Source organism: Myotis myotis, unplaced genomic scaffold (genome assembly GCF_014108235.1).
Source record: "Myotis myotis isolate mMyoMyo1 unplaced genomic scaffold, mMyoMyo1.p scaffold_m19_p_40, whole genome shotgun sequence".
Classification (NCBI taxonomy): domain Eukaryota; kingdom Metazoa; phylum Chordata; class Mammalia; order Chiroptera; family Vespertilionidae; genus Myotis; species Myotis myotis.
In genome coordinates, this window is record NW_023416347.1 from 746,712 (window position 1) to 763,545 (window position 16,834).

At 45.0% G+C, this 16,834-nt stretch overlaps 1 protein-coding gene across 1 annotated transcript in view; it reads right to left on the reverse strand.

The window, feature by feature from the left end:
• Positions 1–538: 538 nt before the first annotated feature.
• Positions 539–16,834, reverse strand: part of HDGFL3 (HDGF like 3) — a 32,827-nt gene continuing 16,531 nt past the window's right edge. Inside the window, exons 2-6 of the mRNA XM_036306281.1 lie at positions 10,253–10,329; positions 7,382–7,520; positions 6,890–7,048; positions 4,932–5,078; positions 539–1,779 (exon numbers count right to left, since the gene is read on the reverse strand). Coding sequence (XP_036162174.1) covers positions 1,774–1,779; positions 4,932–5,078; positions 6,890–7,048; positions 7,382–7,520; positions 10,253–10,329 — 528 coding nt within the window. The 3' untranslated portion in view covers positions 539–1,773. The remainder of the gene's footprint in view (positions 1,780–4,931; positions 5,079–6,889; positions 7,049–7,381; positions 7,521–10,252; positions 10,330–16,834) is intronic.

Below are 16,834 nucleotides of genomic sequence, written 5' to 3' on the forward strand. Positions count from 1 at the left end.
TATAGGTAGGTACATTATTATTAACTTAATTAGAGTCCTCCTAAGCTGGCCTTTCTAAAAACGTCCCCAATCTGAGGGTCGACCTCAGCGAACGTACCCCCACTTCTTCAAAATAGACTTGCCTAGGCCGAAAACTGACTTCTGCGCATGGGCCACAAAGTTTCAATCGCCCTGTACGTGCGCGCCGGCACGTGGTATTTTGTGGAAGAGCCACACTCAAGGGGCCAGAGAGCCGCATGTGGCTCGCGAGCCGCGGTTTGCCGACCACTGCCCTGGGCCTTTACAGCTTCTCCCATTCTGTCTTCGTGTCATTTATTAGCTCTTCGCCAGAATAAGAAAAGTAGAAGAAAACAGGGTCCAAGAAAAAGCCAGATGAGGTCAAGTGTCTGAGCTTAGGGCCCAGTGAGCTGGTAAATATCTTAGATGTTAAGCAACCACAGGCCATTCCTTCCCCTCCCCCCAGTGTTTACAAAAAAACCCCTACAGCCCGGAGAGAGTATGAAAATAAGACCTCACCTGCACTGGTTCTACTGCCAACTTGCTGTCAACAAACTTCGCTTTAATATGGGAATCACATCAATACCTCACATTACATTTATGAAGCCAAGTTACACCAACGTAGTGGTTTACAACCTCAAACCTTACTCCCAGGACACATTCCAATAAATTTATTCTGTAAAAACAATACATTTTTTTTCTTTTTCTTTTTTTTTTTTTTTTTTTTTTTACAGTAAACTTTTCAACTACAAACCTCGAGTACGCGAAATATGTTTCAAAGACAAGCATAACAGGATTTTGAGGAAACCCAAACTGACTAAATGTGTCCTCACAATATAGGCTGGCATAAAAATAAATAAAACTCTCTATGATCACACAATAGCAACGCGAATGTACACATAAGAATGGTGTGTGGATGGAGAGCAGCTATTCTAATTCTAGTCCCGAAAGAAAACAAGTTCTTTTAAAAAGTCTGTATTTAAAAGTCGATGCTCTGTCTGGTTTCCCATAGGGCTGCTGCGGATGTCCGGCTTCAAAATGTCAAGCTCCCACCTCTGGTGGCCCGCTCGAATGGTCTTGGCAGTGGGGGAAAGAAAGTGTTGCCTCTATTTTGGGGTTAACACAAAAAGACGCACTGACCTCACATACAGAAACTGGGTGTGTGTACCTAACAGCGTGAGTCTGGAGAAGTAGAAGTTGTCAATGGGCTATTTCTAATACGGAATAGATATCTTACAATACGGTTAACCTTTACACCTGGCCTCGAAGATGAAGAACCGTTTTCGTTTCATCTTCAACATGCCAGCCTTTACGTATCTAGGAACTGGCTCCCGGGTCCTGTCACCCAGAGGAGATACGTATCAGGTTTGAGTGGTCATTTTAAAGAAATGCACATGTATATTGAACTGAGTGTGCGGTGGAGGCGGAGTGAGGCAGGAGGCTCCAGAACGTCGCTGCCTTGATCAAAGGATCCTAGACGTGTGTAAGTCTGTGCAGACATCTTGATAACCCTCAGTGGTGAAGGGCAGCTTCATGCAACCAAGTAACAAGAAATCATATCAGTAACTTTAAAAAAGGCTAAAATGTCTTTTTTTTTTTTTTTTTCCTTTCTTTCTCTAAACACAAACAGAGAGGAATGTGAATCAAGGACATACAAACTGGGTTCAGTCAATGACAACAAGGACCGTGTGGGTTCGTAGCAAATCCGAGATCAGGAGACAACCAAGCGCGCAACCTTCCTGTGGCTTCTCAAATACGCAGCGTTCACCACGGTGGTTAGGTCTGTAAGAGAAGAGAGAAGACGAGCCTTTAGGAGACGGAGGACATCAGCAACAGAAGCTTCTGCACCGACGGAGCGTACAGCTGGGCCTGGCACTGACCGCACTTAGCAAGCACAGCCCGGGGTTCTGCTTCATACCCGTCAGTGCAAAAAGCCAAAGGAACGACTAGGGTTTTGGTTTTTGTTTTTTAAAAATATATTTTTATTGATTTCAGGGAGGAAGGGAGAGGGAGAGACGGAAGCATCAATGATGAGAGAGAATCATGGATCGGCTGCCTCCTGCACGCCCCCTACCGGGGATCGAGCCCACAGCCCAGGCACGTGCCCTGACGGGCATCGAACCGTGACCTCCTGGTTCCTAAGTCGATGCTCAATCAATGAGCCACAAAACATTTTTTTTTAAAAAGGCAAACTGCTTTAAAATTTAAAAAGCATTGGGAGTGTATGCAAATTATTCTGTATAATATTTACAACTTAATTTCTTTGACAACGGGCTTGTCGAAAAACTAGAGTTGGCAAAATCAAGGTGGACAGAAGGAAAGTCCCACTTTCTTTCAGAATTCGGGTGGCACGCGTGACAAAGAGGAGTCTCCGGGTGGGGCCCACTTTAAACTGTGCCAGGCCCCACGTCCCCACAGGGATCCTGTCTTTGTTTTCTCCATCATTGACCCAAAAATACCAAAGCCCCTAGTACGCTCTCATATGGGCCGAGTGAAAGAGGGAACCCAGGCCCCAAATGTTTATTCTAAAACAGCCTGCTGCAGGCCTTCACTTCACCGAGTAGAGGGATGTTTGGAAGCACGCAAGGCTCACGCGTGGGAGTGTTTTCACGCTCAGACCCAGTATCCACACGGAACTGTACGTGACGCCGTACGTGAGTCATGCCAGAGCCTTCGAAGAGGAAGCTGCTGAACCCGGCATCCCCTCGAGCGGCAGAAATACACTTCTCAGCCTCTGTTTCTACCAAATTGGGAAAGCCCGTCTTAAAACCAACCAACCAACAAACCCCGTTTAAAATCTGTGATCCAGCCGAAACCGGTTTGGCTCAGTGGATAGAGCGCCGGCCTGTGGACTGAAAGGTCCCAGGTTCGATTCCGGTCAAGGGCATGTACCTGGGTTGTGGGCACATCCCCAGTGGGGGGTGTGCAGGAGGCGGCTGATCGATGTTTCTCTCTCATCGATGTTTCTAACTATCTCTCTCCCTTCCTCTCTGTAAAAAATCAATAAAATATATTAAAAAAAAAAAAAATCTGTGATTCAGCCCAGCTGGTGTGGCCCAGTGGTTGAGCATCGACCTATGAACCAGGAGGTCATGGGTCGATTCCCGGTCAGGGCACATGTCCAGGTTGCGGGCTCCATCCCCAGTGGGGCGTGCAGGAGGCAGCCGATCAATGATTCTCTCATCATTGATGTTTCTATCTTTCTCTCCCTCTCCCTTCTTCTTTCTGAAATCAATAAAAATATATTTTAAAAAATAAAATAAACAAAATCTGTGGCCTGCCCTCGCTGGTTTGGCTCAGTGGACGGAAGGGTCCCGGGTTCAATTCCGGTCAAGGGCACCTACCTAGGTTGCAGGCTCCTCCCCGGCCTGGGCCCTGGTCAGGGCACATGCAGGAGGCAACTAATCGATGTGTTTCTCTCACATCGATATTTCTGCCTGTCTTTCCCTCTCTCTAAAATCAACAGAAAAATATCCTCAGGTGAGGATTAAATAAATAAATAAAATCTGTGAACTAACTTGCAAAATGCAATGCCTGATGACTCCACACTATTCCCAAATAAAAGCACGAGATACAAGATTATACTCACAGCCTTTGAAGGCTTTCCCTCCCTTGTGAAGGAGGAAGACACCCATTTAAACAATAAAAAAAAACCCTGTTAACCAACCACAGAAACTTCTTTAGTAATGTCTTTTTAAAAAAATTAATGTGAAAGGCAGTAGTTCCTATGCCCACATTGGTAGGAAATTCACAGCAACAACCAAGCAATCCATATTGAAGAATCGCTCAGAACAGATGGTCCCACGGCAGCCGCACGGCAGCCTCAATAAATCATTCCTGCCCCACACCCAGTGAAGGCGGCACCAAAATGTGACCATCACTTTAATGACATGCTTTTTTTTGGGGGGGGCGGGGGGGGCTGTCTTTAAACAAGGTAGCAGGTGGGACACAAGGAAATCGAATGTGCCAGGTACTCAAGCCTTTATTCAGTGAGGCTACAGGCAAAGGGAACAACAGAGGACCAAGTAGTGGAGAGAGGTGTGGAGAATAAAGACAGGCAGGGGCGGAGCTGAGCTGAGGTGGACGAGAGAAACCAAGGAACAGCTAGAACCCTACCCACGGGGAATTACGGGAACTGGATGGAGGAGGGACAGAGCTGAGCGGTAAACAGTACAAACAAGAACAGGCAAGAGCTAAGCTGGCACCAGAATTTAACTAACAGACGAGTAACGGTCGGATATTTCAGGGGTTGATGTTTTTAAACCATTTGCCGCTGTTCAGTCTTCGCAGAGAACAGGCTCGTGGAAAATGGCCAGGGGCAAAGTTTGCCGTCACTAACACCTTGGCAAAGGTGTTCTTGCCTGTGACTTTGAAGTTAACAAAAGTGAACAAGACTCAAAGTGGACAAGCTTTCCTGTTGGGTCCTTTAAAAAAATCAGCATTCATATCCTGTTCGAATATTTAAATATGTAAAGCCCCCACGGGCACATAAATGGCGACTGCTTCTAGGACAGAAGCAGCAGTAGGAAGCCCCCTATGTTGAACATGCCGTTTATTTTATAATTAAAGAAATGCAACTGTCAGATGTGGGGGTGGCATTTCATACTTTCAATATGTCACGCCTCACTTTAAAAGGGCTTTCAAGTTGCTTAAGTTAGTTTAGAAAAGAATGAACTGTTGGTAGAGTTCCAAGCTGACAGGCAGGTGCAATTCCCACCTGGCCGGCCTGTTCGCAGCCGAGCAGCTGCTCTTACCCAGGAGCTGTCAGTGGAGGGGTGTACGACCGACCGACCGACCGACCGACCAACCGACCGGGCTGAGAGTACTTCCTCATTTACTAAGACAACGTCTAATGCTGAGATACGAGTCCTGACTCTGCAGCCAAGTGTCTTCTAAGTAGATATGAGCTGAGAGAACCGCGTGCGCCTCCTTACCCCTTCGCTGGTTTTCTGCAAGTCTGACGCTGTGTTTCTCGTGTCATTGCCGGCGTCTCCACCCTCCGAGCTGCTTTTGTTTTCCTCTTCTTTGCAGTCCTTGTCGTCGTCATCCCCCGGAGACTTCCGGGACTGTTTAGAGGATTTCTAAATGTTCAGAGAAGTTAAAAATTATAGCCAAGTAGAAGCCCAAACGCACAAGTGTAAGAGGTGCAGAAGGGGCCGACCTACACCTGCCCTTGCTGGCTTGACACCGGACGTAAGTCCACAACACGCAGGGTGCCAGGGCCGGGCTAGTGACCTTGGGCCAGTCACTTCACCTCTCTGGGCCTCAGTTGAACCAGCTGCAAAAGAAGCAGAAGTAGCACCACTGGTGTGGCTCAGGGGTTGAGTGTCAACCTATAAACCCAGAGGTCACGGTTCTATTCTGGTCGGGGCACCTGCCTGGGCTGTGGGCTCAGTTCCCAGAAGGGGGCGTGCAGGAGGCAGCCAACCAATGATTCTCTCTCATCATTGATGTTTCTCTCTCTCTCTCCCTTCCTCTCCTTTCTTCTCTGAAATCAATAAAAATGTATTTTAAAAAAAGAAGTACACGTGGACTAGATGCCCTTTTTCTTTTAGTCCTGTCCAGCAGTGAGATGTTACAAGCAGAAAACAGAGATTCACCCACCCAGAACACTGTCAGTGAAAAAGCACAGCTGGGCAGACACCACCTGGGGAAGGCTACGGAGCTAGAAGGCACCCTGGAGGGCGGGGAAAATTCTGATTATCCTGTTATTTGCAAACTTTATCCCCATCACAGTAAATGTCATGGTTTTCATTAGTTGGTGCGTGGGAAATAATATGCATTTATTCAATTTTACCTGTATGCAAGTTGGGTGGATTTTATAGGCCATAAAATACAATGTTTACAGTCTGATAAACTCTTGGCACTTGATTTTGAGGCGTTTCCTAAGCATTTCCAGTCACTAACCACCAGAATCTCTGGGAAGTAATTTATCTAAATATTCAATCATGTGACAGACCAACTGGACCAATCTCTGTTCTTTAAAGGTCTGTTTGTCTTGGTTTCAGGTTCTAAAAGGTGAACAGTTTTCACCATCTCATGGTTTTTCTTCCCCCCCCTTTTTTTTTAAAAAAATGTTTTTATTTATTTCAGAGAGGAAGAGAGAAGGAGAGAAATATTGATGTGTGAGAGAGACACATCGATTGGTTGCCTCCTACATGAGCCTTGACCAGGGCTGGGGACCTAACCTGCAACCGAGGTAACATGCCCTTGACCGGAATTGAACTCGGGACCCTTCATTCCGAGGGCCAATGCTCTATCTACTAAGCTGACCCACGATAAAAAAAGAAAAAAGAAAAAAAAGAAAAAAGAAAAAGAATATTGTATCGTTAGCACACTGAGACGGTCCTGCATCGTTCGGATCCTCCTATGTCCCTAAATTCTCCAGCTCTCCCCTGGAGGCTATTGGAGGACACACACCTATCCTACGTCTGTGACTGAAGAACAGTCCTCCTCTCGCTGAGAAGGTGGTATTTTCGGGGTCCAACCGGCCCCCTGAGTCTACAGCCAGTTGCCCTCACCTGAGGTTACCTGTCTGATTCCCTTCTGCTCTCCTGTCTCTAAGGCGGAGGCCCCACAGAGCGAGCACACATCCGTGTGCCCGAAGAAGGAAGTAGAAAGAACCTAAAGCCGAACCGGTTTGGCTCAGTGGATAGAGCGTCGGCCTGCGGACTCAAGGGTCCCGGGTTCGATTCCGGTCAAGGGCATGTACCTTGGTTGCGGGCACATCCCCACTGGGGGGCGTGCAGGAGGCAGCCGATCGATCTCTCTCATCGATGTTTCTGACTTTCGATCCCTCTCCCTTCTTCTCTGTAAAAAAATCAATAAAATATATATATATAAAAAAGAACCTAAAACTTTCAGTGACTATGCACAGAACATGAATAACAACCTTTGAAGTGTAGGACTTTTTCCGTTTGGAGCCAGCCTTCTCATTCTTCCTTTTGCCTTTTCCATCTTCTTCGACTCTGTCCCCTTCTTCCTCGCTGCTCGCATCGGCGGTGTTGCCGCCTTCCCCTTCAGTTTCTGAAGAGCTCTGCTGTTGAATTGCCTGACAAATAAAACATTAGCCAGTTACACCTCTGAAAAACGAGCCAGGAACACGGACGGTGAAAAGAATCGCTCTATTTTAATGTGAAAGGGTTCAGCTTACGCTTAAAGATTTTCAAAATCAGGGGCTGCCAGCCTCGATTTCCCTGACTCGAACCCTCTTGGGTAACAGAATTATATTTAACTCCAAATGCTCCCGAAACCAAGAGAGAAGTCTGGCTTCAAATGGAGGGAGGGTAACTTCTAGGACGGAGGCCATATAAGGAAGATCCAAAAGGGAGATGAAAAACCGAAGAGATAAGCTACAGCAAGTGAGAGGGAAGCACACACTGACCTGGTATCCGGTGAACTTTACCCCGGGGTTATTTTCTATTTCCCACAATCCTTCATTGAACCCTTTCCGTTTGTTGGACTTTCCGAACTTGTCTTTGTATTCTTTATATGGAAAAAGATCTTTTGGACCAAGAAATGCACTGTAGAGACACATTAGAAATGGAATTGATACTCTGACCTTCAAATGTAAGGCATCTTAAAAAAGATAGGTATATATATTTATTGATATCAGAGAGGAATGGAGAGGGAGTGAGGGAGGGGGCAGAGAGAGCGAGAGAGAAAGAGAGAGGAACATCAATTATAACAGAGAATCTTTGATCAGCTGCCTCCCGTACACCTCACACCGGGGATCAAGCCCACAACCCAAGCATGTGCCCTGATCGGGAATTGAACCTTGACCTCCTAGTTCATAGGCTGATGCTCAACCACTGAGCTACACCGGCAGGGCCAAATGTAAAGTATTTTTAATATCAATATCTACTAAGGTGCCAGAGTGTATTTTAGTAAACAAATTAAAAATAGCTCAATCCTTAGAGCATCGTCTTGATATAACAAGGTTGTGGATTTGATCCCTGGTCAGGACATATACAAGAATCAGCCAACGAATGTATAAAATAACTGAACAACAAACTGATATTTCTCTCTCTCTCAAATCAATACCTAAAAATTTTAAAAAGTATATAAATTAAATAAATGAATAAATAAATCCTCTGAGTTAGACACCTATCACAGATGTTTTATAGACATGCTTCAAGGCAGAAAAAAACAGATAGCTGGGTATACAAACCAGCAATCCTAGATTGTGCTACTTTCTTCTTCTTTTTTAAAATAAAATATATTTGTATTGATTTCAGAGAGGAAGGAAGAGAGAGATAAAAACATCAATGATGAGAGAGAATCATTGATCGGCTGCCTCCTGCACGCCCCCTACTGGGGATGGAGCCCACAACCTGGGCATGTGCCCTTGACCGGAATCAAACCTGGGACCTTTCAGTCTGCAGGCCGAAAGATGCTCTATCCACTGAGCCACACCAGCCAGGGCTGGATTGTGCTACTTCCCAGCAATCTCTCTATGAAAGAAAACGTAAGTTGCATAGGCCACAGTGTCTATTAGATAAAAGCAAAACAAAAGAATATAACACTAACTTCCTGAATGAAACCCAACTATTTCTCACGTGAAGACAAGAAAGACGTTTGTCTCCAGGGCCCTCCCCTGGTGAGCTCCCTTTCCAGGCCCATATGTGGACGAAGCCAGAGTGGCAGGCAGCAGGCTAAGGCACAGCTCATGCCTGCCTCTACTAACACCCAAGTGAACATAAGGGTGACCCTGAATTTGAAGACGTGTAAGGCTTCGCAATAGTTTTCAGCTTCCCCCCACATTTGCCATTTCTACTCCATGTGTGCGTAATTAACCATACGCATGCTTAGTGTGTCAAGGCTGCCGACTGTCCCCACGTATCCATTCTCGTCTTTCTTTTATTAATGGGTTGATTACTCCTCCCGATTTCCCCCTCCCTCGAGCCTATGTTTTCCAGCTGCCCTAACAGCTGGGTGTGGCCACACCACCAACTTCTTGCCACTGGAATGGACGCAAGCGGAAGTGACACCTGCAACTTCCCTGGCGTTTCCTTACGAGAAGTTACTTGTTCTTTTTCTTCCCCCTTCCCTCTACCTGGAAGATGCACAGGTGCTGTTTAGCCAATTTGTTTGTTTTCTAATGAAAACTTTTTTATTTTTAAAGAAATAAGCAGCCCTAGCAGGTTTGGCTCAGAGCTTCAGCCTGCAGACGGAAGGGTCCCAGGTTCAATTCCGGTCAAGGGCACATGCCCGGGTTGTGGGCTTGATCCCCAGTAGGGGGCGTGCAGGAGGCAGCCGATCAATGATTCTCTCATAACTGATGTTTCTATCTCTCTCCCTCCCTCTCTGAAATCAATAAAAATATATGGCCTTAACCGGTTTGGCTCAGAGATAGAGCTTCGGCCCACGGACTCAAGGGTCCTGGGTTCGAATCCAGTCAAGGGCATGTACCTTGGTTGCGGGCATATCCCAAGTAGGGGGTGTGCAGGAGGCAGCTGATCGATGTTTCTCTCTCATTGATGTTTCTAACTCTCTATCCCTCTCCCTTCCTCTCTGTAAAAAAAAAATAAAAATCAATAAAATATATTTAAAAAAATAAATAAAAATATATGGAAAAAGAAATATGCAGACAAGGACAACACACCACAGGGAATAGCAGGACAGAGGAACCTGGGTCCCTAGAACACAGCATTCTACCCACCTCATTCTATCTGCCTATCTCTGGATTGTTTCAAAAGAAATAAACTTCTGTATCATTTAAAATACCTGTCTTTCAGGTCCTTTTATTCAACAGGTTAGCCTGTACTCTAACCAATACAATTAGAAAACCTTAAAAAATTTGTGGTATGTGTGCTCTGGGGTCCCACAGGTTGAGAGAGCCGTAGAGAACACAGTTTTGCTCTGTGATAACTTACATTTATCACAGAGTGTAATATTACAGGAAGTATGAATGGGAAGTCTGTGAAGTATGAACGGGAAACATTTCTCTGGACAGAAACAGGTAAGAGCTACAAAAGCAATGACTGGTGGCGAGAGGATCACCGTAGGACTTAGAAGTGTCCCAAAGGGGAATTCTGGGTGATGCTCACATTTGGACAGAAACAAAGATGACATTTAAAAGGAAACTGTCTGAAAATCTTTACCTTAAGAAAAACACATTAAGGTTTGCAATTTTATATATAATTGATTATAATGATTTGCACAACATGTGAAATGCTATAGATCCTCTATGAACAATGCAGTCTAGCAGAGTCAAACTGGAGCTTTGAAACTTTAGGTCGGTTTGCGGACTTACGTTTCGTGGGTGCCAAAAAAGAAGATAGGATACTTGTTTGCTGGAGGTTTCACCGCTCCCTCTGGGAGTTCATCAATCTATTAGAGAGAAATGTCAGTTATTAAACAGGCAGCTAAGTCATGTAAAATACTATAAACATGATGCAAACATTGAGAACTTAGTAACTTCAAAATAAAATTACTCTAACCCAAAATCCCAATAGTTTTTCTTTGCTTGAACCTTACAAAATCCTTCTATTTTTTCTTAAAAATTTTTTAAAAAATGTATTTATTTGTGTCTGTTATAAAATGATGCTAAAGACCAATGCGGCCCAACGCATAGATGAGTGTAACGCTGTAAACGGATTATAACCGTCGCGGACATACATCATCAGGAACCGTAACTACTCACTTCCTTCCATTCAAGAGAATGACTCCTGGGAACCGATCCTAGTGAGGCAATTAAAACAACAACAACAACACCTCAGAAGATGCACTTTCGGGGGATAATAGCGAATTCACACACACACACACACGCCCCCTAGAAATGGAGCATTGCCAAACAGAACGCTGAAAAATTAACTCTGATTATGCCACCTCCTTGCTTCAAATCCTTCCACAGCAGCTACCGAGCACAGCATTCCTAGCTGTGCCTCTGAAACCCGTGGAGCTAGGAAAAACTAAAAATACCGCAGCCTTTCCCCAGACCGACCAATTCCTACGTACAGCTGAGGCGGAGAAGCTGGAGGGGATTATGTCCAAACTCCTCAGAATGTTCTATAGTTAGCATGTTCCAGGAAACGGTCCTTGACTCTGAAATCTCCATCCGTGGGCCCCAACCTTCCCTCTGTTTCCAGGCATGAGATCACAAACACCTACAAACCACCCTGGAGGTCCTACAAGCAGCTTAACCTGGACAAGAGGCTGCCAACGGGAGGCGAAGCAGGCACCTGAGTGTGGAGAGCAAGGAAAGGGCCCGGCGTTGTCTCTGGAAGGAACCTGCAGCCTCGTCAACTACCAGCACAAGACACCGGCCGGAGGCTTCCTCGCCACAGTGCACCTCTGAGCTGATGGGCCATGTGCGCGGGCGGGGCGGACGCTCTGGTGAGCTCAGCAAAAACGGACGCTGAGCCCACAAATCTGAAGTCAGGTCCTGCTTCTGATCTACATTGTGGCATCGCGGGCATCACTTCATCTCTTGGGACCCTGACTTCTCCGTCTGTAAACTGCGATGGCTCCACTAGGTAAACCTGGAATTCTATGGCTTGCCTAAAACGGAACTAATTTCCTTGGACTGTTTTTGTTTCCTATCTTAATGACGGGGAGAGATCTCACTGCTTTACTCAGCTCTTCCAACCCTCCCCCAAAAGTATTGAAAGACAGAGAATCATGGAAAACTAAATTCAGAAGTTTGTGAAACCGATTCATAAGACTGTGCCAATCTGGGCATCACTCTTTTTTTATTTTTTAACATATTTTTATTGATTTCAGAGGGAAAGGGAGAGGGGGAGAGGGAGGGAGGGAGAAAGAGAAACATCAATGATGAGAAAGAATCATTGATCGACTGCCTCCTGCACATCCCCCTATTGGGGATTGATCCCACAACCTGGGCATGTGCCCTGACTGGGAATCGAACCGTGACCTTCTGGTTCATGGGTTGATGCTCAACCACTGAGCCACACTGGCTGGGCATCGCTCTTAATTTTTGGCATCAATTTCTTTGGGTTTTATGTTATCAACGTAAAATGATATGCAATATCTGCTTTTTTCACCTTAAATTCTATTTTGTCTGATATAAAGTATTGCCATTTCTCTTCTTACTCAACTTTGATAACGGGGTGTTTCCAATTTGGGGGTAATTCTTGCTTTCTATTTTCTGTTAGGTTGGTTTCTTATAAACATTATATTGTTGGTTTTTAGTTATCAATCCAAATGGAGACCATTTATGCTTGAATATCATGTCTGGCTTTTCATGCCTGCATTTTTCTCTTTGTGTTTACCTTTATTCTATGAATTATAACTCAAATACCTCGTTTTTAATTCTACAAGTTCTTCAAATACTCCAAGAACACTATTTAAACAGTAATATTTACCTAATAATATAAAGACAATATTTATGTATTCTAATCTGAAGCAAAAAGGTACTTAGTCCTTTCCCCCTCTTTTCCTTCCTTTCTTATTCATTAATCTTTCCTTCATCTCTCCTCTATTTTGTTTTACTGTTTGGTTTAATAAATTAGTAATCACTTTTCTTGTTATAGCGACTGTAGGCAACTACCCAGGGCAGATGTCTTCAAAGGAACAGGAAGAAGGCAAAGAGCAGATGGAACAGGATGTCAACAAGGAACTTCTTGAGAATCAGTTTCAGCTGAAGACCCAAGACAGCAGGCAACACACCCCTAAATGAGGCGGTAACCACGTCAGCCCTGCAAAGAATGCGGTAAAAAACCCTTGTGGACTTAGCTCTACCACCACCACCACAAAATAGGGTGGGAGAGGGCAGGGAGACTTGGACATTAGGAGAGGATTTGGGGGAAAAGCCCCCTTCCCCAAGACTGTTGGAGAGCTTGAGCTAGGTCTTCCGGGGTTTGACTCAAGTCTGAGAAACCTTGAGAAAGGGTCCAGGACTTTCTGGTTAGTAGCTCTGATGGCAGCGTGAACGGGGAGCGACTTGCACTCCCAGAGTTTCCATGGTAAAGATGCAAGTCTTCCATGAACCATTCGCTGGCGATAGCGTGGGGTTGTCTTAACACCTGTCCAGTAGGCCACCTGGAGGTTAAGGGGACCACAGCAGGAAGAAGGGAGAAATGTACCGTGAGATAGCCAGGGAGGGAGGGGGCAGTTTTAAGTGACTCTTCCAAAAAGAGGCTCATTAGCCTGTGTAGAGAAGTGAAAATGAGATAAAGCCAGGAGTACTGGTGGTAGGCTGCTTCTAAAGTGGCACCAATGACTCTCATTTCCTGGCATTCTTGGCCTTGTACAATCCCCTCTTCTTGAGTGTGGGCTTGATCTGCTTACTTCTAATGAATGGACTATAGCAAATGTCCGGTCCATCTTGCTGACTTTTGCCCTTTTGCTTGCTTGCTGAGGAAGCCAGCTGCTGTTGGAGTTGCTCAACGTGGCTTGGAACCCAGGAAGGGCTCTGACCAACAACCCATGAATAAATAAGGCCTTTACGCCAATAACCCAGGAGGAACCAAACCCTGCCAACAATTGGAATGAGCTTGGAAGCTAATCCATCCCCTTAAGATGATCTTGTGAGAGACACAGAGGCAGAAGGTCCAGGTAAGCTATTCCCGGGAAATGTATACCCCAACTGAGCATTTTACTTAAAAAATTATACTTTTGGCCTTAACCGGTTTGGCTCAGTGGATAGTGTCGGCCAGAGGACTAAAGAAGGATCCTTGGTCGATTCTGATCATGGGCATGTACCTTGTTACCGGCTTGATCCCCAATAGGGGGTGTGTAGGAGGCAGCTCATTGATGTTTCTCTCTCATTGATGTTTCTAACTCTCTATCCCTCTCCCTTCCTTTCTGTAAAAACCAATAAAATTTATTTTAAAAATTATACTTTTGCATTATCATTTTGATGACTACCTTTTCATATCATATCTACATCTATATATGTATATGGGATATATCACAGACACTTTTATCATGGAGATCCTTTTTCTTTTCTTTTTAATATATTTTATTGATTTTTTACAGAGAGGAAGGGAGAGGGATAGAGAGTTAGAAACATCGAAGAGAGAGAAACATCGATCAGCTGCCTCCTGCACACCCCCTACTGGGGATGTGCCCGCAACCATGCCCTTGACTGGAATCGAACCTGGGACCCTTGAGTCGGCAGGCCGACGATCTCTCCACTGAGCCAAACCGGTCAGGGCAGATCCTTTTTCTTTTAAATTGTGGTGTGTGTGTTTATCAAGAGAGTGGGTGAGTGGAGGCTTACCTCCACAACTTCCCTCAGACGTACTTCTATCCCCAGTTAATCATTATTAATAACAAAGTATGTTGTTCTCCATGTTTATATACATACAAATGTTTTCTACACAGGGGAAGTGTTTTGGAGGGAGACTCCTGTGTTTTATGTGTACACACACACAAAATGAATCACATCTTATTACATTCTCTGCATTATGAAGAGTCCTTAAAATCAAATGGCATAGATCTAACTCATTTATTTACCTTTAAAAAATATATTTTTATTAATTTCAGAGAGGGAGAGGGAGAGAGAGACAGAAACATCAATGATGAGAGAGAATCATTGACTGGCTGCCTCCAGCACTCCCCCACTGGGAATCGACCCTGCAATCAACCGAGGCTGTGCCCTGACCAGGAATCAAGCTGTGACCTCCTAGTTCAAAGGTCAATGCTCAACCACTGAGTCACGCCCGTCAGGCTAACTCAGTTATTTTTAATGGATGCAGAATAATCCAGTGATTAGATAACCTATAATTTATTTAACTTTCCTCTACTGGGCGGGTGTTTATCTTATTTTTAGTGTTTTTGCCCTTTAAAAAGGGCTCCCGTAAACATATTTAGATTTTTATGTACTGCAGCTTCTATTTCCACAAGATAGATTTACAGGAGTGAGATTGCTGGATCACAGATTAGAGGTATTCATTTTAATAGGTATTGCCAGACTGCTTTCAAAACAGGCTGTAAAAATTTACATTTCCACCAAGGTATGAAAATGACCTCCCTTCCGATCTCCGACAGCATGAGGTGTTCATGGTCTTTTAGATTTGCATTTCCCTGATTAATGGCGAGATTAAACATCTTTTCATAGGTTTATTGGCCATTAGGATTTGCCCTTCAGGGAACTGACTATTCCTATCATTTTTGCATTTCTGTACAGGGTTCTATCTTTTTACTATTCATTCACAATATATTAACCTGATATCTATAATTTCCATAGCAAACATCTTTCTCCATTATATAATATGTCCATTGAAACGTTTTCTTTCTTTTTTTTTTTTTTCCAATGAAACATTTTCTTTTCTTGAGTTCCAGGACACTGTACTCTCCTGATACTTTTCCCTTCCTCACATAGCTCCACTTACTCCCTTGGTGATTTCATCCAATTTCAAGGTTTTGAATGGGCATCTATGTGTCTCATTTTTCTACCCCCGAACTCCAGACCTCCAGTCTGAGCTTCAGCCTCACTAGCTGGGTGTCCCTAGGCATTTCAAATAAAAGAGGTCTAGAAACAAACTCTTAGTCTTATGGCCTACCCTGCCTGCCATTTAGTATTCCTGATGTAATTGGCATCACTGCCCAACGAGATGCTCCCATTAGAAATCTGTAAGTTCTTTATATATATATATTAGAAGCCCAGTGCACGAATTCGTGTGCGGGTGGGGTCCGGCTGGCCCTGCCCCTGATTGGGATGGGGGGGCTAATCGGGGGTGGGGCTGTGGGTGGTTGGCTGCCCCATCCCCTGCTTGAACTCCCGGTCGAGGGGACAATTTGCATATTAGCCTTTTTTTAAAAAAAATATATTTTATTGATTTTTACAGAGAGGAAGGGAGAGAGATAGAGAGCTAGAAACATCGATGAGAGAGAAACATGGATCAGCTGCCTCCTGCACATCCCCCACTGGGGAAGCACACGCAACCCAGGTACACGCCCCTGACCAGAATCGAACCTGGGACCTTTCAGTCCGCAGGCCGACGCTCTATCCACTGAGCCAAACCGGTTTCGGCTGCATATTAGCCTTTTATTATAGGATATTGGTTGATTTCAGAGAGGAGGGGAGAGAGAGAGAGAGAAACATCAATGATGAGAATCATTGATGGGCTGCCTCCTGCACGCCCCCTCCTGGGGAATCAAGCCCGCAACCCAGGTATATGCCCTTGGCCCTTCAGTCCACAGGCTGATGCTCTATCTACTGAGCCAAACCAGCTAGGGCAAAATACGTAAGTTCTTATTCATTTATTTCCCATAAAGACATATCTATCACTAAGTCCTTCAATTACACCCCAATACCAACCTAACCAGTTCTTTCTACACCCACTATGCTCCCCTATGGTCTACTCCACCATCACCTAACGCCTCTAATTTTTTTAAAAAATATATTTTTATTGATTTCCGAGTGGAAGTGAGAGGGAGAGAGAGAGAAACATCAGTGATGAGAGAATCACTGATCAGCTGCCTCCTGTGTGCCCTGCACTGGGATCAAGCCCGCAACCTGAGCATGTGCCCTTGACCAGAATCGAACCTGGGACCTTTCAGTCCGCAGGCCTATGCTCTATCCAGCGAGCCAAACTGGCTAGGACACGCCTCAACCTCTACAAAAGCCTCCTACCTGGGCCCTTTGCATCCACCTCCCTGCCCCCCACCCACACCCCCAACAATCAATTCTTCAGACCCTCAACACAAGTCAGATCGTATCATCTGCCCAAAACTCCCCAAGGACTTTCTATCGTTTTAAAAATCCTAAACTCGTTCATGTAACTGTGAGACCCTCCGTGATAGGCGTTTCGTCTCCCTCCTTTCCTCTCCCCAGTGCTGGCTCGGTCTGACTTAGCCTGTGGAGGAGGAAAAACGCAGCAGAAAGACAGGAGGAGGGAGGAAAGGCTCACATTTAGGATTGCAGCAA